The 22501-nt window shown below is 39.4% G+C and overlaps 1 protein-coding gene across 2 annotated transcripts in view; it reads right to left on the bottom strand.

Moving 5' to 3' along the window:
* The window catches only part of LOC137334222 (receptor-type tyrosine-protein phosphatase gamma-like), a 549824-nt gene that overhangs the window by 82971 nt on the left and 444352 nt on the right, over positions 1-22501 (bottom strand). For both annotated transcript variants that reach the window (XM_067998832.1, XM_067998831.1), the window contains one exon: positions 18070-18208. In XM_067998832.1, coding sequence (XP_067854933.1) covers positions 18070-18208 — 139 coding nt within the window. The remainder of the gene's footprint in view (positions 1-18069; positions 18209-22501) is intronic.

Genomic DNA, 22501 nt, shown 5'->3' with positions numbered 1-22501 from the left:
GACGGTAGTTGTGGAGAAGTTTAATGACTGCAAAAATAACCATAGCTTAATTTGTAAATGAATTACTTCTATTTTAATAAATTACCCTCCCTATGTCCCACCACTCCAGCCACACTGTGTCAAAAAAGCAATTACTTCAGTTATTAAAATGTATACGTATAAGCAAACAAGTATTAGCTATTACCATGGCCTGATCTTTCAGTACCACAATATGCAGAGCCTTCCAACTCTCTCTACCGCACAAATATATTTTCTGAATTATTCACCCTAATTTCAAATTGGCCACAAATATGCATGAAGATTTGTTAGGTCCAATATTCATAGGCTGTTAATAGTATACAAAATAATCCACAGAAGAATTCATTAGCATTGCAATAAGTCCACAGATAGCAGCTCTCCAGCTTTCCTAAAGCAGAATGCAGAGTTTAATAGGCCTTCAGCCAGAGCATTTACCCCTGTGGGACCAATATCGTCGAGGGTCTCATCAGCAAGAAGACAGTGCAACTGCCACATATGGGATAAAGGAAGTTGCTAATGCAGATCACCAATCAAGAAGGATAAATCCAGATATTTCAACTACAGAGACTCGAATCCAAATGTCTACTTAATCCCTTGAGTGTTCTTTGTGAAATTGGAAATGCAACAATGAAGCATTCAAAAGAAAATTCTTCAAAAATTAGATTATAATTTTGATGTGAAAAGGCAATAAAGCATAACTTAAGTCAATAATATTAATCTTTCAGTTTCTGTGACGTGTACAGGCAGCAGCAATAGTATGCAGCAACAACCCTTCTGTTATACTTTCATCAATGAAATCTTGTGATAACCGTGCATTAGAAATCAGTACAATCACGTTTTATTTTGTTTGTGCTATAAATGAACAGCTTTAGGGAACTGCAGTGGTACACATTCTAGCTGAGTCAAGTAGCACTTTACTGGATATTGTTTCAGATGCACACATATTTTTCAGAAATTTGCAAAAATACTTTTGTCATTGTGTTGGGAGATTTCAGGGCAGGCTCTAATCCTGGAACAGCCAGAAGCTATCTGATCTGATAACTCAATTTGATGATTCCCATGTTGAATACCAAGAAAGTTTGTTCAGCGGTATATATAACATGGGTAATTATTCATTTTTTTGTGAACTGTACAAAAAAATATATATTTTTATATGGCTGTATCATGTTGAATATGACTTGTATCTTCAGTTTGCAAACATCGCTGAAAAGTTTTACCATTGCCTTTCAGTGGGGTGATAATTCTTTTAGAACAGTTTTATTTGCCACATTGTAATAATTTTTGAAGTAATAAAGCATAGCTACTTCCAAAAGTAGCAGGTGTCAGCCTTGGCTCAGTGGTAGCACTTCTGTCTCTGAATCAGAAGGTTGTGCATTCAAGTCCCACTCCAGAGACTTGAGCGCATAATCCAGGTTTTCGGAAGAGACGTTAAACCATGGTCCCATCTGCCCTCTCAGGTGGACATAACGGATCCCATGGCACTATTCGAAGAGCAGCAGGGGAGCACTCCCTTGGCCAATATTTATCTTTCAAATAACATCACTAAAAGAGGTTATCTGCTCATCTGTTTGTGGGACCTTGCTCTGCACAAATTGGCTGCCACGTTTCCCTACATTACAACAGTGACTACACTTCAAAAGTATTTAACTGGCTGTAAAGTGCTTTGGGACGTTTTGAGGTTATGAAAGGCACTATGTAACTGCAAGTTCTTTCTTTCTTTCTAAAGCCTACAGTAATATTTTTCAACATTCTCAAAACTAAATTATGCTCTTCAAGCATCAAACAGCAGGAGCTATTTCATAAAGTGCTTCACACTAAACTACAAAGATCAGTAACTGTTCATTTCTGTTGTTCAAGAATTATGTTACTGTAATAATTGTACTCAGAAACATACACAGCTCTAAAGAAAAGCTAGAAATTATGAAAATTGACTCAGCGTTGACTTTTAAGCAACCCTCTGTAGGCTGAATCAGATGGCACATGTTTTGTGCGTCTGTATGAGAATCTTGGAGGCCACAGTTGAACAATGAATGGGAGTATCATATGTCCTTTTACTCCAATGAAATGACTGCAGAACAAATCTTGATGTAACCAAATTAAACATTTCCATGCCCCCTTCATCCCCTCCAAAAACTACTCTCCAGATGAAAATACAATTGCTGAAACCTTTATGCCAGACATGATACCCAAGAGTATTTGGAAATTGATTATCCATTATGTGACCTTTGACATGGACAGTTAAAGTTTGTGCTTTTGTATTTCAAATCAATATAAAGAACATCTGTGTTTGCTACACATAATGGTTTGTAGAGGGGATAACTGCAGTGCTATTCAGGCTTTTACTGTGGGCAACTATAATGGCACAAACTCGACACAAGAGCAACTAGACCTACACTGGTATGAAACAGAATTAGTATTTTACTGGTGGAACCCCAAAAACATCCAGAAAAATTTTGAACCACTTAAACTAAGTCCCACAATGAACAGATTAAGCAGTAGCACATTTGGGAGGCTTTAACTTTTGAAAGGACCGGCTGGAATTGTTTGAAAATTGATATCTGTTTTGGATGAGAGATGAGAAATCCTTAAGTTACTTTTGTCTGAGAAGGGCTTTATACAACCACTGAAATGATGTCAATTTCAAAATTTATGGATTAGAAAGTAAACATTTTACTGCACTAATCACTTAATTAAAAATGTACTAATGGGTTATGGGCTGGATTTTGTTGAGAGTGGCGCCATTCGTTAGACTTACACTTGCCCAAAGACTTTCCATGGGGTTTTGCACAGCAAGTTGCTGTCAATGGGAGATCCAGACAGGGCACCTGGGACTTGTGTGATCAGGGTAAGCAACTCTGTGTCTCCTCAACCAATCAGATTGAAGAATCGTTAATGAGCAGCACAGAGTCTGAACCAGGAAGTGTAAGTTAGGATAGTGAATTCAATGTCAAATCAGGTACAGTAAGCAAAAAAAGAGAGGGAAAGAAATATTGGATTAAGAGACAGGGATAAAAGAGGCAGAAGGAAAAAGTTAACAAAAAAAATATTTAAATTATTATTTTTTTAAATGTCCAAAAATAATTAAAATCCGAAGGAATGAGGCTCCACACTTGTAAAAGTTAATTTTCAGTGCCAGAGAGGTTGTTTGGCAGTCATTAAGACTTACATTTGAATGGACAAGCTCTAACTTATTTTGGCAAGTTTAGTCCATATCTATGAGTTTAAGTACAGGAACTTCACACCATTCAATACACTTGAATGGTCAATCAGATGGCGAGGTGCTATTTTCACGCAGCGTTTGGAAGAGCAGAGCACCTCGGACAGCAAAATCCGGATTTCCGTGTTTAACTGCGCATGTACGGTTGCCGGAAGTTGCTGTTCGATTTGCACATAAATAACACTTGGCCTCATCATTATTTTTACAGCAAAATCCAGCCCAGTATGTTTACCATTTTTTGATATTTATACTAATTTACTAATAAGACACAAGCATCATGGAATACAGTTATTGTTTGAATTCAAGTAAGCTGTTGGAAGCTTCTAAAAACCTTTCTTGGATAAAGCAAGTTGGATATTTTTCTGCAGCACAGTAAATGGACACCTCTAAGAATTCCTTTTGTCCCTTTTGCTTATGGCAATGGAGTCTTCAATACATCAGTTAAAATGTTTGAAAGTCCTAAAGTCGGTAAAAGGCTATTTTGTGCCTCTTTAATGAGCATCAATCGCCTCATCCTGAAGAATGAACAGACTCCTCAGGACAAATTTAACAGCAGGGGGCCTGTCACCATGACAACTGACAACTTCAGTGAATCCTGAAAGCTCACATTACCATTTGGGAAATAGTTGCTAACTAAAAGTTGCAGAGGAACCACTGCATTGGTAGCATTGTGATATGGTTTTCACTGCTCACAGCTGTACATCATTACACCAATCATTCAAGCACAGTAAGAAAAACATGTCACATGCCTTATGGAACAGCTGAGGCACCAGAAAAAGATACCTTCCATTGTAACTGAAGTGAAAAAACACAACAAACAATACAACATACAAACAAATAACACATCCAACCCTCAACATTTCTACATGTACTTGCTCTTTTAATGATACCTAGCTTCCCTAATCTTACATAAATTCAGAAAACTGGAGAAACCACATGAACCTGTTTTACAATTTAATGCTATATTTATCGTGCAGCTACTGATCTGAGACTAGAAGATGCAGTAAGAGTTCCAGCCAGGCTGTAGCTGGTTTACACTATCTGGATAGAACACTAATTCTACTGCCCAGGAGATAGCTCTGTAGATGTGTGATGACAAACATCTGTGGGAGCTCTACCCGCACGAGAACGAGCCGTGAGGGGGGTTAAAATAGGAGCATTTCTGCTGGCTGATAGTGTAACTCCCGGGTTTCACGAGGCATATAAGGCTCTTGTCGCAGGCAAGGCGAGGGACTCAAATATTCAAAAGTTGGAATCCAATGGCGTCTTTTAGACCCCGACACAAATTTAACACCAAGCCACGTGAGTTGCACATGGTGTCGACAGTGCTGGGAAAAGGTGGCTTCAGATGGAACAAGAACCAGTAGAGGCTCAGCACGATAAGTATTTTTAAAGCTTTACCTGCTGTTCCTGGCTCGCAACGAAGCCTTGGGCTTTCCCCCTCCCCCGTCTGCGATCGCCTCCCAACCTCCCTTGACGATTTACTTTTGTGCCAGATACCGTTCCCTTGGCTTCCTGGCGGCAGCCTCCTGACGCCCAAAATCCACTCCTGCCCACCAGCCTCCTTGTCATTCCTATCGGGTTGAAGTGGGACTTTGCCTTGGGATATTATGTGATGAGGCCTGGGGTTTAAAATGGCCCAGGCCGCTTGCTGGCATGGCTGTGCGAGATTGTTGCTCGCCCACTCCCCTCCCTACATGCTGCACTCACGCCCCGAGTTAAAATTGGGGCTTAAATGTTTAGAGTGCGTGGATGTTCAGAGCAGTTTAATCTGAGGAAACAGTTCAGGACGTACAAGAGTAAGGTAAAACATGTAAGTAGGTGAAACAATGGCAGATAATATTTAAAAAGTACAAGTGTAAAGTACTACACATACGAAGAAAGGTGTGCAGCATTTACACTCCGTATATGGTATCGAAATAGCTACGGACAATGAAAAAGATCTAGGGATTTTACTAGACTCGACCCTTAAGAGCAACAATCAATGTAAAAAGAATGTTGAACTATACAGCCAAAACAGTAGAGTAGCACAGTATCATATTAAGTACAGCACAGAAGGCAGCCATTCAGCCCATCGTGCCTGTGCTGGCTCTTTGAAAGAACTATCTAATTAGTCCCATTCCCCTGCTCTTTCCCCATAGCCCTGTAAATTTTTTCTTTTCAAGTATTTATCGAATTCCCTTTTGAAAGTTGCTATTGAATCTGCTTCCACCACCCTTTCATGCAGTGCATTCCAGATCATTACAACTTGCTGCATAAAAAAGATGTTTCCTCATGTCGCCTCTGGCTTTTTTGCCAATCACCTTAAATCTGTGTCCTCTGGTCACTGACCCTTCTGCCACTGGGGACAGTTTCTCCTTACTTACTCAATTAAAACCATTCATGATTTTGAACGCCTCTATCAAATCTCCCCTTAACCTTCTCTGTTCTAAGGCGAGCAACCCCAGTTTCTCTAGTCTCTACATAACTAAAGTCACTCATCCCTGGTACCATTCCAGTAAATCTCTTCTGCACCCTCTCTAAGGCCTTGACATCTTTCCTAAAGTATGGCGCTCAGAACGGAACACAACACTCCAACTGAGGCCTAACCTGTGTTTTATAAAGGTGTAGCATAACTTGCTTGGTTTTGTATTCTATGCCTCTATTAATAAAGCCCAGGGTTCCATATGCTTTTTTTTTAAAAACAGCCTTCTCAACTTGTCCTTCAAAGATTTGTGTGCATACACCCCCAGGTCTCTCTGTTCCTGCACTCCTTTTAAAATTGTACCAATTAGTGTAAATTGCCTCTCCTCATTCCTCCTACCAAAATGTATCACTTCACACTTCGCTGCATTAAATTTCATCTGCCATGTGTTTGCCCATTTCACCAGTCTCTCTATGTCCTCCTGAAGTCTGTTATTATCCTCCACATTGTTTATTACATTTCTGAGTTTCATGTCATCTGCAAACAAGTCAAAGGAAGTCATGCTCAAACTTTATAGAGCTGTGCTCAGACGACACCTTATGTATTGTATCCAGTTCTGGTCACCGAGGCATAATGGAAATATTTAAACCCTGGAGGTGGTTCAGAGAAAATGTTGCCAAGTAAATAATTTCTGAAAAGAAAGCTTAATAAAACAAAGCAGGTTACCTCCCTCTCTAAATCAATAGAGTCGATTTTAACCCCACCCCGCAGGTGGGGATGGTTAAAATCGGGCGAGTGGACTTACTGGCCCGATGTCAGTCCATTCCCGCCTGACACCATTTCATCTTCGCCGACTTTCCAGGCGGCCAAGGCTCCCACTACAGGCAGGCAGGAGCCCTATAAATGCGATGCAAATCAGGGTCCTAATTAGGACCCCAACGTTATATTAACTGATAAGAAAACAGCTAGCTCATCACTGCCCAGCCCGTTGGGGAAACATGGCGGGATTAGTTAAACAGTCAGCAGGCTGCAGGATTTAAAGGGGCCAAGAGCTACAGGCACTCAAATCAGTTGCACCTGTGTGTAACTGAGCTTGCTGGAGTTGGAGTGATTTGACACTTTCCAAATTGCTGATTTCTGATTCTTTGGGGTCGATTTTAACGGCCCATCGAGTCTGTGCTGGCTCTTTGTAAGAGCAACCCAGTTAGTCCCATTCCCCCACTCTTTCCCCGTAGCTGTGCAATTTTTGAAAGCCATGATTGAATCTGCTTCCACCACCCTTTCAGGCAGCGCATTCCAGATCATAACAACTTGCTGCGTAAAAATGTTTTTCCTTACGCCGCCTTTGGTTCTTTTGCCAATCACCTCTTAACCTTCTTTGTTCTAAGGTGAACAACCCCAGGTTCTCCAGTCTATCCATGCAACTAAAGTTCCTCACCCCTGGAACCATTCTAGTAAATCTTTTCTGCACCCTCTCTAAGACCTTCACATCCTTCCTAAAATACGGTGCCCAAGATTGGACACACTACTCCAGTTGTGGCCGAACCAGTGTTTTATAAAGGTTGAACATAACTTCATTGCTTTTGTGCTCTATGCCCCTATTTTCAAGCTCAAGATCACACATGCTTTTTTAACCCTTTCTCAACCTGTTCTGCCACTTCAAAGATTTGTGCACATATACCCCCAGGTCGCTCTGTTCCTGCATCCCATTTAGTTTATATTGCCTCTCCTCATTTCTCCTACTTCTCTGCATTAAATTTCATCTGCAATGTGTCCGCCCATTCCACCAGCCTGTCGATGTCCTCTTGAAGTCTGCTACTGTCCTCTTCACTGTTTACTACACTTCCAAGTCTTGTGTCAACTGCAAATTTTGAAATTGTGCCCTGTACACCCAAGTCCAAGTCATTAATATATATCAAAAAAAGCAGTGGTCCTCGTACCAACCCCTAGGGAACACCACTGTACACCTCCCTCTAGTCCGAAAAACAATTGTTCACCACCAGTCTCTGTTTCCTGTTACTTAGCCAATTTTCTATCCATGCTGCCACTGCCCCTTTTATTCCGTGGGCTTCAATTTTGCTGACAAACCTATTATGTAGCATTTTATCAAACACCCTTTGAAAGTCCATATACACATCAACAGCATTGCCCTCATCAACCCTCTCTGTTACCTCATCAAAAAATTCAATCAAGTTAGTTAAACACAATTTGCCTTTAACAAATCCATGCTCGCTTTCCTTTATTAATCCACGCTTGTCCAAGTGACTATTAATTTTGTCCTAGATTATCATTTCTAAAATCCTCTCCACCACCAAGGTTAAACTGACTGGCCTGTAGTTGCCGGGTTCATCCTTACACCATTTTTTGAACAGGGATGTAACACTTGCAAATCTCCAGTCCTCTGGCACCACCTCCATATCTAAGGAGGATTGGAAGATTATGGCCAGCATCTCTGCAATTTCCACCTTTACTTCCCTCAGCAACCAAGGATGCATCTCGTCCAGACTAGGTGACTTATCTACTTTTAAATATAACCAGCCTTTTTAGTACTTCCTCCATCAAGTTTTAGCCCATCCAGTATCTCAACTACCTCCTCTTTTACTGTGACTTTGGCAGCATCTTCTTCCTTGGTAAAGACAGATGCAAAGTACTCATTCAGTACCTCAGCCATGCCCTCTGCCTCCAAGTGTAGATCTCCTTTTGATCTCCAGTTTAGTGGATAAGAAGAGGGACATTTAATTCAATTAGATTCTGGTCTGTTATTTGCTCTAGGTTTCTGTTCACACTTTCTAATGATAATGCAGCCATTCTTGATATTGTCAACCTTCATTTCATTTAATTTTTGTTTGATTTATTTGGCATTCAGAATGATTTAATTTAGAAGAGTACTCTTTTAAAAAATATATAGTTTACACAACCAAAATCAACAACCAGGTTTAAATTAATCTCTACTCTGTCTCCACTTAAGCCTCCAATTGGCATACACACTCACAGGAACAGGAGTAGGCCATTCAGCCCCTCGAACCTGTTCCGCCAATGAGATCATGGCTGATCTGTATTCTAACTCCATCCACCTTGGCTCCATATCCCTTCATACCCTTGGCTAGCAAAAATCTATTGACCTCAGATTTAAAATTATTAATTGAACTAGCATTTACTGCTTTTTGTGGGAGGGAGTTCCACACTTCTACCACCCTTTGTGTGAGGAAATGTTTCCTAACTTCTCCCCTGAATGGCCTGGCTCTGATTTTAAAGTTACGTCCCCTTGTCCCAGACTTCCCCCACCAGCAGAGAAAGTTTCTCTCTATCTACCCTATCGATTCCTTTCAAAATCCTAAAAACCTCAATTAAATCACCCAATACCCTTCTTTATTTCACCGAATAGAAGCCTATTTTATGTAATCTCTCCTCATAATCTAACCCTTGGAGTCTTGGTAACATTCTGGTGAATCTGCGCTCCACTCCTTCCAAGGCCAATATATCCTTTCTAAGATGCAGTGCCCAGAACTGTACACAGGACTCCAGATGTGGTCCAACTCATTCACCAGGTGGTGGGACAGATTGGGACATGACATTTCTAGAACTCTATCAATCCCACTCTTCAACTGGCTGAAAATAAATGTATTTCACCATGGTGGGGGGGGGGGGGGAACTATTCCTGCCAACATTCCCCTTCCCCAAACTTTTCCCCGCTGCATTATTTCAAGGAGGAGAGCTCTGCAACTATGGCATACTTCATCTACCCCTCCTCCCTCAAACTTGGTTAAACGTATAGAAGTTACAATGTAAGCTGATGCTGGGACTTACGATCTGGTTTAGAGTCCATTATTTTACCACATTATTTCATTAATATATGGTTATTTCATGCTTTTATTGGTCATTACTATTTTTTTTAAAGAACAATTTTTCCAGTTACCATTTTGAATATAGAGGAAAGTGGACAAATTTCTTAATAATTGATATTTTGCTTAGTTGTCATGAAGATCAGTACAAATCTGAGAATTAATCACTTTATCAAAGAACAAAATCATTTTAAATTGGAAACTGTAATACACATGTTTATATGCAATCAACATGAAGAAAGTCATAAAATTATGAATGTTCTGATGAACTCCACCAATAACAATTAATAAAACAATAAAAAATTACAAATGTTAGAAATCTGAAATAAAAACAGAAAATGCTAGGAATACACAACATCTGAAGGAGAAAGGACAAACAATGTTTCATGTACATACAGAATTCTATCAGAATTAATTATTACAGCTGTGTGGAGAAATCAGGATGCATTGCCTCCTTCTATGGTCTAGGACTAAGTTTCTACCACTGAATTGCCCACTAATGCCTTCAACAGTACAAGTGTACAGCTCAGAAAAAGAGTCTGAATCCAATTCAAAATTTACACAAACTAGTAGTTTCTTTGAGACTTGAGAGAATATAAACCAGAAAAGCAGTAATTGCTCCTCTTAGCTACACTAGGCCTTTGGGCAGGAAAAGAAAGGAAAATTATTAGCTGACAACATAAGCTCACTATTTTCTGAACGGATTTATTACTCATTGATGTGTGCAACTGTAGAACCTTAGGAAAATCATCTCAGTTGTGCAAAAGAAAATTACACAAAGACAGGCTAACTCCTCCATCAACATGAAAACTGTTATCATTCTCAACAATTGCATTTTTGATATCAAGTCCCGAATGAGCCTCACTTTCTCCAGTTTGTCAAGAAAACCATCCTCTTCAGTTTACACTAACATTTTATGCACTTCTGCCCTCAATTCCATCAACCTCTCTGACTGCCATCTCAGACTAAGCCCAGGGTTTTGGAATATTGCGGTAATGTTTGACCGCGAGGTCAATTTGTTAGGAATATAGGAACAGGAGTAGGCCATTCAGACCCCTTAAGCCTGTTCCGCCATTCAATTAGATCATAGCTGATCTGTATCTTAACTCCATCTACCCGCCTTCGTTCCGTAACCCGTAATATCTTGCCTATCAAAAATGTTCTCCGCATCTAATCCGTTACCATGACTGCCTTCTTCCATCGTCGAAATACTGTCTGTCTCTGCCATTACATTTTCCCACTCTTCTACCATAATCCTGGTCTGCCTCTTTATCACCTCTGGACTCAATTTCCCCAATGTTCTCCTTTTTGGCCTCTCTACTTCTACCATCCATAAACTACAATTCATCCAGAATGTTGTACTCTGCATTCTCAGCTGCACCAAGACCTGCACCCCATCATCAGCAAGCTCCACTGACTTTCTGTACCACAGGGAATTAATTTTAAGATTCTTATTCTTGCCTTCAAATTCCTGCATGCCATTTCCCCGCCTTACTTCAGTGACCTCCACTCATTTACTTGCGCACACCAGCTTATCCTCATTTCCCGCTTACTATGTTTCACTCTCCTTCAGGTAATACGTCCTCACCCCTCCACAGAGCTGTTTCCCTCAACACCTCGACTTTGTCAGCTCCCAGCCTGCTTTTAAAGGCCTCCTTAAGACCTATCTCTTGAACTGTGCTTTAAGCATCTCCACCCAGCCCCTGGCTGGGAGTCTGCCCTTTTTTGTCCATGGTTCTGCAAGATGCACTTGAGAACTGCACATTGGTATATTAGTTTCATCTGTGATGCTTCGTGTGCACTCTCTCTCTGTACAACTTCACCAGCTTACTAATATTTCTATTTATTTGCATCACATTTCAACAATTTGGATATTGCACATAGGGTTGGGCAGCACATCAGCCTGAATGAAAGGATATGAATATACAATTGTCTGTATGAAAACAATGATCACAGATTCATGACAGTCAATATTTGCATACATTTCTAAACTACTGTCAAACGCATGCATAATTAAGTTAGCATTTTTACTTGCCAGAAGTACTGTGAGAGCAAATATTTATTGAATTAGCTATAAACCAAACTTGTAAAACTCCCAGAAAAATACTAGACAAAAAATTCAAAAATTTGGGTTCAAATAAAAAGAATGTTTTTCTTTTATAAATTCAAATTTAAGATGACCTAGAAACCCCACACAAAGACAGTAGGTACTATCATTGGACCAACTCTCTGAAAAAGGGACCAGAAATATCACCCTAAAATACAACTGAAGGCTGCAATCACAAAGTTTACATACTGCAGTTTTTTGTCAAACTTCACATATTCTATTTATTTCAATGGGATCAATGAGAGTTGATTTTTTTTTTACAGGAGTGAAAGTCAGTATAATATAAATCTCACCCAGGAGAGTTCTATTGCCCACTCTAATACAAAGCGATTATTGCTGAGCTAAAATTAATTACATTTTCTTCCTGGTTTCAGGAAAGTTTCCCACTTTCACACATTTCATTCGTAGCCTTTACAATAGTAACAAAACTAAAAGTAGGTTTGGTACAAATGGGTTAACCTTTACTTTGCCACAGATGAGGTATCTCATCTGGGCTCAGTGGGATTGCTGATGCTGTGGTCAAGATCCTGGGGGGGGGGGGGGGGGGGGGGGTGGGTGAAATTGGACCACGCTTCACCCGTTTTCCACATGTCAACAACCTACCAATTTTTTTCAGCGGTCACATGCAAGCGAAATGCACAGAAAGTGCACCGCACCACATGTTGATTAGGGCACACCTTAGTCATCCCGACTGCCTACCTGAAACAAGTAATAGGCCCATGGCCTATGCAAATGGAGGGCTTACCCCCATTGCAGGCCCATTTGCTAAATTAGAACATGTCTGACTGCACCGTGCACGCTGCAGTCAGTTTTCTTGGGCCTTGAAGCAGCTAAGTCCTTACCAAAAAGATAAGTTAAAAATTTTCACTTACCTGAATGTGGAACCAGGAGGAGCAGGAGTGATCCTCTATAATCATCAAATTTTAACTACTTTTAATAACATTCTATCATTGTAAGACTCACAGATGTAGCATTTCATACAACATGTGTAACCCCAAACAATACATCATACTGTATTTGCTTATCATTTATGTAAATCAAATGCAGAATTTAAAAAAATGTTACATATGAAACCGACCAGGCAGGCAGCTGTTTAAAGCAGGCAGCTGTTTAAAAATATATCAAACAGAGCTGTGTGCCATTCACCAACAGGAAGTACCTGCTGTAACCATAGCAATTCCCTAATCATGCCTTTCTTCACGCATTCTAGAACATCAACAGCACAAACAAATAACTCAATAGCCCACAAAAAGTTAAAACAGCCCATGTTAAACTTACTTAAAACATCTCCTAAGCAAAAGTAGAACCAAATAATTCTCCCTATCAAGGCCAGGCTCTAATAATCAGTATGCCTGCACTAAGTGCCCCTCAATGACATCATCAGTATACCTGTATCAACTTCTCCTAAGCATTGTGGGTGCTACTGCTTACCACTTTGCAAAAATACCAAATTGGATCAAAACTGTATTCATATAATGTAAGTTTCTTTTTAAATTTCCCTCGCAAAATTAGAAGATGTATATAAATGGGTTATTACACATTAAGTGCCTTAGCACATTTTTCTGTGTTAAAGGTGCTATATATATATGCAAGTTGCTGTTATTATGTTGAGCACTTTGTCTATTCCACTTGTGATGAAAACCCATGCTTAATTTATTTGGGTTAAAAAGGGTTGAAGCCCATGGAATTAATGACAAATTTACACGTTTGATTAAAAATTCACTTGACAGTAATAAACAGAAGATGATGATAAATGCAAAAGGCTCTATCTTTAGGGAAGGGGAGAGTCATTTACAAATGCCTTTTTTTAGAAATGTGTTCCAGGTCCTCTGCTCTACGACATAACAGTATTCCTAAACACTGTGGAAGAGGGTACTTGTAGTAACATAAAATTTGATGATATCAATGTTGTGGTGAGGTATTTCATGACGAGTGAGAAGGTGGCATGTTACCAGGTCTCCACCAATTAGCTTGCAAAGCTAGCTGCAAGGTCTTTTGTGAAACCATCCTGGAGAAACACATTGTAATTTTTCTTCCATTCCTGTGAAAAAGTAAAAAGCTTCCAGTCTGCACTTCTAACATTAGAGATAGTAAACATTGCAAGTGTGAATTGAGTTCACAAACCAATGCACCTACCATTCCACAAGATATACACTGATACATGAACATGCTGTGCCAATCGTGCCACTCAATCAAGCTCCTGGTCAGTTTAAGTAATGTAGGAAAACTACAGGCATTCTGGACACACTGCAGACATTTTGGGTTATCCTTAGTAAAAAGAGCCAATCTTTGCATTCTGGGGTGCCCTTCAAACACAAAGAAAGGACACCCTGGACATTTTGAATTACAACTCTGCTGCCAGAATGAGCTAGACTTGCCAAAGAAGCAGACCAACAGACTAATTAATGAACTACTATCCTTGAGCAGGTGGCCTCTGGAGAACCCTGTTATCAGGAAAGATGTCTCCTTGAACATGATTTAAACATTGGGAGCATGGAAGGTGGGAAGCTTCTATTTTAAAGACTGTTGTTAGTCAAACTAATTAAAATTGAGCAATTAATGTTTCTGACACATTTGTCTAGTTGAATGGCATCTTGGAAAAGGATCCATGTAATTGAGTTGATCATCTTGACTAATGATCATGTCCTCTAAAGGGGATTTCGTTGGTGGAATTGAAGGTAATGAAGCACATACTTTGCCCATCTAAATCAGGTATGGAGAAAGGTTTTCAGAAAGTTGTAAAGAGTTTTTGATGTTGAGACAGAGTTTGCAAGAAGGTTAAGAAAGATTAAGAATTGAATCAAACAATTGTTAGTTTAATAGTCAAGTCTCATACAGAAAGTGCAGTATATAAATATAGAGTTATAGGATAAATGGCAAGATTAGCTAAAGCCAGGAAGAGAAGATGATGACCAAAAAAAGAAGACAACTATGGACAACAAACTGCCACAGGTATCCCTAGTGGTGAAGTCTAAATACCCAAAGGAAAGTGGAACTGTCCAATGCCACATCAGTCAAGCTACTACAATAGGAGAGGTTGTATACCTTATGCTCATGTTACAGCCTTGGTACTGGAAATGTACTAGTTATATGATAAACACAGGCTATAAATTCAGCCTCGCGAGCCCATACTGTAAACTTGGACATTGAATGTAACTTTTTTTTATATAAGTTAAATCCAGCTCATGCTGAGATACTGTGATACATTTAAATTACTGTTGTGCCTTTGATGATTTAGATTCTGTTGATTGATATTAAATATCCAATTACTGTAATGTTAATTGGATTTTGATAGATGATGTTAAATAAAATATGGTATTAGTTACAGCATCTTTGTGTCCCACTTCATCTTTGATAACTCTTGCAAGTAGGAGTTAAATTTGCTTCACTCAGTGTTGTAATCTGGTCTGGGCAATGTCAGACAATCCAAAGGCAAACTAACTTCGGCATTTTGTGAACCCTATATATGAATGGTAGATCCCAATCAAAATTTCTGATTTGTACATGTTAGAAGTGGGACGATACATCTGAGACTCTTTAATATATGTTACATAGTGGAATTTCTGATAAATGTCTTCTTACATATTGTGAAGGATTTAGTCAATCCTACAGTAACCTAAATTGTGTCATTGTTTCTTAAATCTATTAGGGAATATGCCCAAATAATTGCAAGCCCTTCAGCTTAGAAATAATTTCTCCCCATGTCATCTAATATCTCTCCAGGTGAATATTCCATAACCAATCTACACAAAAAGTTCCCTTTAGATATACTGTAAATTTACAGGGGCATTTCTTATCGCTTTATCATAGTTAATGAAGGCCATGACTTGTTACCGCCCTATTGAATGATGGTTCCACCAGTTGGAGCTGTGAATCTACAGCACTCACTGACGGGTTGCAGACAGACAGACAGACAGACAATCAAGGTATGCACTGAACCTTGCCTTCAAGTAATGCTTGCCAACTGCTGCTGTCCAAAACCTCAGAGTTTCCTCATCCGCTATATGATGGACATCTGCCTTCAGTAACTGACTGAATAATAGTCTCAGAGTAGAACTTTCTGCTCATCTTCAAATAATGCCATGGGATCTTTTACATAAGAAATAGGAGCAGGAACAGGCCATACGGCCCCCTTGAGCCTGCTCCGCCATTCAATCAGATCATGGCTGATCTTTGACCTCAACTCCATTTTCCCGCCCGATCCCCATATCCCTTGATTCCCCTAGAGTCCAAAAATCTATCCATCTCAGCTTTGAATATATTCAACGACTCAGCATCCACAGCCCTCTGGGGTAGGGAATTCCAAAGATTCACAAACATCTGTGTGAAGAAATTCCTCCTCATCTCAGTCTTGAATGGCCGACCCCGTATCCTGCGATTATGCCCCTTAACTCTAGACTCTCCAGCCAGGGGAAACAATCTCTCAGCATCTACCCTGTCAACCCCCTCATAATCTTTTATGTTTCAATGAGATCACCTCTCATTCATCTAAATTCCAGAGAGTATAGGCCCATTCTACTAGGACAACCCTCTCATCCCGGGAATTAATCTAGTGAACCTTGGTTACACCGCCTCGAAGGCAAATATATCCTTCCTTAGATAAGGAGTCCAAAACTGTACGCAGTACTCCAGGTGAGTTCTCAGCAATGCCCTGTACAACTGAGGTAACACTTCCTTACTCTTATACTCCAACTCCCTTGCAATAAAGGCCAACATGTCATTTGCCTTCCTGATTGCTTGCTGTACCTGCATACTAACTTTTTGTGCTTCTTGTACGAGGACACCCAAGTCTCTCTGAACACCAACATTTAACAGTTTCTCACCATTTAAAAAAATTCTGTTTTTCTATTCTTCCTACCAAAGTGAATAACCTCACATTTCCCCACATTATACTTGCCCACTCACTCAACCTGTCAAAATCCCTTTGCAGACTCTTTGTGTCCTCCTCACAGCTTACTTTCCCACCGAGCTTTGTATTGTCAGCGAACCTGGTTACTTTACACTCGGTCTCTTCATCTAAGTCATTAATATAGATTGTAAACAGTTGAGGCCCAAGCACCGATCCTTGCGGCACCCCACTAGTTATAGCCTGCCAACCTGAGAATGACCCATTTATCCCTACTCTCTGTTTTCTGTCCTCTAATCAATCCTCTATCCATGCTAATGTATTACCCCCAACTCCATGAGCCCTTACCTTGTGTAACAACCTTTTATGTGGCACCTTATCGAATGTCTTTTGAAAATTCAAATATACTACATCCACTGGTTCTCCTTTAACTACTCTGCTAGTTACATCCTCAAAAAACTCCAATAAATTTGTCAAACATGATTTCCCTTTCATAAAACCATGCTGACTCTGCCAAATCATATTATGATTTTCTAAGTGCCCTGTTATCACTTCCTTAATAATGGATACCAGCATTTTCCCAACGACTGATGTCAGGCTAACTGGCCTGTAGTTCCCTGTTTCCTCTCTCCCTCCCTTCTTGAATAGCGGGGTTACATTTGCTTCCTACCAATCCACTGGGACCATTCCAGAATCTAGAAAATTTTGGAAGATCATAACCAATGCATCCACTATCTCTGCAGCCACCTCTTTTAGAACCCTCGGATGTGGGCCATTGGGTCCAGGGGATATGTCGGCTTTTAGTCCCATTAGCTTGTCTAGTACTTTTTCTCTAATGATATTAATTGTTTTAAGTTTCTCACTCTCATTTACCCCTTGGTTCCCCCATTATTTTTGGTGTGCTTTGTGTCTTCTACTGTGAAGACAGATACAAAATACTTGTTGAACGCATCTGCCATTTCCTGATTCCCCATTATAATTTCTCCAGTCTCAGCCTCTAAGGGACCAGCGTTTACTTTTGCTACTCTCTTCCTTTTTAAATCCACCTAAACAGTCAGACAGTGCCTCAGTTTAATGTCTCATTTGAAAATCAGCACCTCCTCCAGCACTGCACTGAAGTGTCAACTGAGATTGTGTGCTCAAGTCCTGCAATGGGGCTTGAACCCTCTTCCTTCTGACTTAGAGGCAAGATTACTACTAACTAATCCACTTAGAAAACAGAAATTCTTAGAGAGATAGAATTAATTTCCACAAAGAGATGCAGAAGTCAAAAAAATAACTGAATTCTCAGTGCAAGATAATATCTGTGCCAAAACAACTCTGTGCTGTTTGAAGTTTATGTTTCCTCCGAAAATAACCTGAATGATTCCAAGTGAACTTGCTTCTCCTGCTGCTTTACCATGAACATATTTATTCACAAAACAGGAATACTCTTTAGTAGTTATGGATGTTTCAGCATGGTGCAGCAAACTCATGAATACCAGAAAAACACAATTAAAAAAAAAGACAACCCTTCCACTAGGTTTCACTGTCACAAATACAGGATAGCAAAAGTTAAAAGCCTGCAGCTTATAAGTTAGGTCAGCTAGGCCCCAATTACTTGGCAACTGCAAAAAAAAGCAGTTCAAACCTTACCTCCAGTAAACTAGCACCCCCACGAGGAGAATCAAGCAGACAAAAGTCAACGCTGAGACAACCACCAATGGAATGATCCATTCCATCTTGCTGGAGGGTGAGTATGGTTGTGTGGCCATACTGGAAGAGGACCTGTCTTCTGCACAAAACCAGAAATAGGAAGAAAGTAAAAATATAAGAATTAAAAGTTAGAATAAAATCTTATTGGCTACATACAGTGTGAAAGGTTAATGTAGAACAGTACGATCTTTCCTTATTATGAACAGCAGAAACTACCTTATTCTGTAGTTATTACCTGTACAGTTGCACAGTAACATTCCTGTGATTATACAGATTTAAACTGCAATAATAATCATGATCTCCAAATGCCACACAACGTCTAATGTTACTTTCTGTTTAAATAAAGTCTACACCATTTTCCTGTAAGCTGCAATACGATGCAACCACTACACAAGCTAATTTCACCCTCAGAACTGGCAATTCAAGCATTAAGGATAAGCAGCAGCAGATGCAAGCTTGCACAGCAAGTGTATGTTCTCATTTTAAAATAGAGCTCTTCACCATTGATGGGAGTTAATGTCCTACAGCAGAAATGTATTATGAAGGTGCTAATGAGACAATGTCGGAGGCAAGAATCCGTGGTGCATGAATGGAGCGATAGACTTGCAATTCTCAGCGTTCCTGGCATCCAACCAGCAAGCAGGAGTCAATTAGTGCTTTGTGAAGGAAGACAGGCAGTCAAATATTTTCTCTAATTTCTTGTTCTTTTATTTTAAAATATTTATCCACAAAGGCCTAATATTCAAAACTGTAAGTTTAGCATGCGATCCCTTTGGATTTCTTATCGAAATACGTTGACTCTGCAACAAACCTAAAGCTACAACGTCCTTTGTTCAATTTTCTTACAATATTTCTTCCTGGATACATGAAAAGGTCACTTCAATTTAAAGAAGCACAGTATTTATTGATTAATCCATTTCTAAATCAGGCTAAGTGCACAGCAATCGCAAGCTGGCTGATTTTGAATTTAAATATATATAGTTGTAAAAGAACCACCGGTAATTACATCCAATTTTGACTGATGCAGCAGCAAGCCAAGTACCTTGTTTGAAGAACTGAATTTAGCTTCTACGTCATTATTTTGCAATTATATAGTATCCTCTTGCATTGCTAAAAATCCTGGCAACTTCTTCAGTTTTGGGCAAAGACTTCTGTCATTTTTCTGAAAGGCCTGAATGAAGCCTCCATTATACAAATGCATTCCCCACAGTTGTGCAGCAGTAATATATGGGAGGGTGAATGGAACCAAGTTTTTTGGGAAAACAGGGCGATGGACATGATGGAAAATTAAGAAAATATAGAAATTTTAGCACAGAAGGAAGCCATTCAGCTCTTCTTGCCTGCACTGAATTTAGACTCCTCATGAGGGTTGATTTTTACACAGTTTTCTCCCCATCGTCTTTTATATTCTTCTTTAAATAACGATCCAGGCTCTTTTAAAATAGTGTAATTGATTTAGAATCAATCACCATTAATAACAAAGCATTCAACGTCCCATAACTCTTTACGTGAAACTGTATAAAACATTGAATAGGCCACAGCTTGAGTACTCTCTTGGAGGAGATGTACTACACATGTCTTGGAGGAGATGTACTACACAAGATGTCTTAGCTTATACAGAGGAGATTTACAAAGATGTTGCCAGGACTGGAGAATTTTAGCTATGAGAAAAGTTTGGATAGGCTGGGTTTGTTTTCTTTGGAACGAAGGAGGCTGAGGGGAGATTTAATTGAGGTATATAAAATTATGACGGAACTAGATAGAGTGGATAGGGAGGACCTATTTCCCTTAGCAGAGGGGTCAGTGACCAGAGGGCATAGATTTAAAGTAATTGGTAGAAGGATTAGAGGGGAGCTGAGGAGAATTTTTTTCACCCAGAGGGTGGTGAGGGTCTGGAACTCACTGCCTGAAAGGGTGGTAGAAGCAGAAACCCTCATCACATTAAAAAGTACTTGGATGTGCACTTGAAGTGCTGTAACCTACAGGGCTACGGACCAAGTGCTGGAAAGTGGGATTAACTGGATAGCTTTTTCGGCTGGCACAGACACGATGGGCCGCATGGCCTCCTTCTGTGCCGTAACTTTCTGTGATTCTATGAAAAGGTTTCTAATTATCTCCCTCTTTATATATCTATTGCTTATCTTGTGATCCTGCCTTCGATTTACCTACCAATGGAAGTAATCTATGTTTACCTCATCTAATTATTTTATTATTTTGAATACTTCCATCAAATCCCTCCTCAATCTTCTGAGTTTGAGAGAATACAGTGTTAGTTGCTCTTAACCTTTCTCTACACTCATCCCACATCCCTGGTAAATCTGCATTACACTTTCTCCTGGCATATTATATCCTTCCAATAAGAAGGAGCTCAAAACTGCACATAGTATTCCAGAGATGGCCTCGCCTAAATTGCTTTTGTATTCAGTCGCTTCAATATAAACCTGAAAATCACATTTTACTTAATGGTTCTTTTTAAACTGTCTCATCTCCTTTTAGGAAAAAAAACAAAGTTTTGGAATTACAAGAAAAACAAAATTGAAAAAAACAAAGCCAAAAAGGAATAAACCTAACAATGAAAAGAAAGTAACAAATAAAAATTAGGAAAGAAATCAGGGCATTAAAAAACAGACAGAAAGAAAAAGGGAGCTCACCATATTCAAATGGGTTTCAATTTTGCTGAAGGGTAAAAAAAAATGACCCTTTGCAAATAATTCATTCATTCATTCAGCTACAGAAACAGGAAGTTAATCTTAATTCATATCAAATATTTTAAAAGCAATGGTTACTAAAAAATGACAAGTAATTCATTGTAAATAGGACGCTATATAATCAACTCAAAGTTTAGATTGTCTGCAGGTTAATAACTAATTTGGCTCAAATCAGAAATCAATAAACTTCTGTAACATGGTATGTAACATTATGTATACACAATCAAAGAACAATTCTTTTATTGTCCTAGTCTGAAAAGAATAGCCAGTGAATATTAACGTATAGTGCTCTTGAAAACCCTGAGAGCCAGTGGAACAAATATTAAGATCATCAGGAATTCCATGACCAAGAAGCTGGACACAGGAATTTATGGCAAACTGTTTTTAGTGATTATCCACATTTGATATTGGTCTTCATTTTCTAGGTACTCTGCTTACCAACATATACGGGTTAATTTTAAAGTATCCCGCCTGGCGAGAAAGTGATGGGATCGGATCAGCTACCGGCTTTACACCTGTTCTATTTTAGTTTCTACTGAAGTCAATGGTATAGTAAAATCAGGTAGGGTGGAAAATTGGCAGCCAATCCAATCCAGTCAATTTCTCGCTGTGCAGGTTTGGGGGGGGGGGGTGAGGAAGAAGATACAGAAGAGAGCTACTATGAACAGGGAGGGGTGGAGCTGTCTGTGTGAAAGAGTGGGAAGGTGGATAGGGTACAGTGTCCCTGTGAACTGGGTGGGAAGGGGATAGAGTGCCTATATGAACTGGAGCTGCAGCGAGGTGGGGGGGATGTGGAAAGTGAATTTTAAAATAACTTTTGGAGAAGTGATGCCCTGGTTGAGCTGTTGAAAATGTAAATGTCACTTTATTCTTCCCCTCTTTAGATTAAAAATTTATCAATTGTGAATTTTTTTTTAAAAAGTGCTTAAAATTAAACCGAAATGCACAATCGTCAAGTTAAAAATTCTAAATTTCCCATGGGAGCATGTTTCTGGACTCTTTTAAAATACGCCACCAAATCTGTGCCTTCAACATTTGGATTCCTCCCTTCAGCCTTTTGTGTATGTGTGTTATTTTCCTCCAATACAAGTGAAGGAATGTTGAGTACATCTCCAGTTTACATTGCATGTAACTACTTAGTTTTACAGGTCACAGATTTATAATCGAGCTCATTCTTGAGGTCTTTAAGGCTGTGTCAGCTTTTGCTAGTCTTCTACGTTGCTGTGTATGTTGATACAGGTTTGATTCAAGGCCTGCAAATAAAAAAAATTATCCTAGTATAGAATCCATTTTGAAATCAGTCACTTTGCTGAAAATGTATTATTCCTTTCCAGGTATTTGAATGTGGGGGGTGGGTGGGGAGAGGGTTATAGTGCTGCAGGTGTTAATGCTTCTGAAACCTACTTCACCTGTCATCTGAGAGAAAACTAATGATTGAGGTCAGGCAAACTGATGTCTATTTAAAAGTTTCAGATAGATTTGTTAAAATTAAAATGCAAAAGAAAATCGAACAGAATTTTGCTCTCTGCTCATGAAATTACTTCCGTCAATGGTATGATTCCACAGATGAAAATACTCTGCAAGGTGGTGGTTATAGCAGAAGAGAGAAGGAGGTGTTTGTACACAGTATTTTCAGTTCATCATTATTGACCATTGAGACGAGC

Source organism: Heptranchias perlo, chromosome 17 (genome assembly GCF_035084215.1).
Source record: "Heptranchias perlo isolate sHepPer1 chromosome 17, sHepPer1.hap1, whole genome shotgun sequence".
Classification (NCBI taxonomy): Eukaryota; Metazoa; Chordata; class Chondrichthyes; order Hexanchiformes; family Hexanchidae; genus Heptranchias; species Heptranchias perlo.
This window is presented reverse-complemented; position numbering and strand designations above follow the sequence as displayed.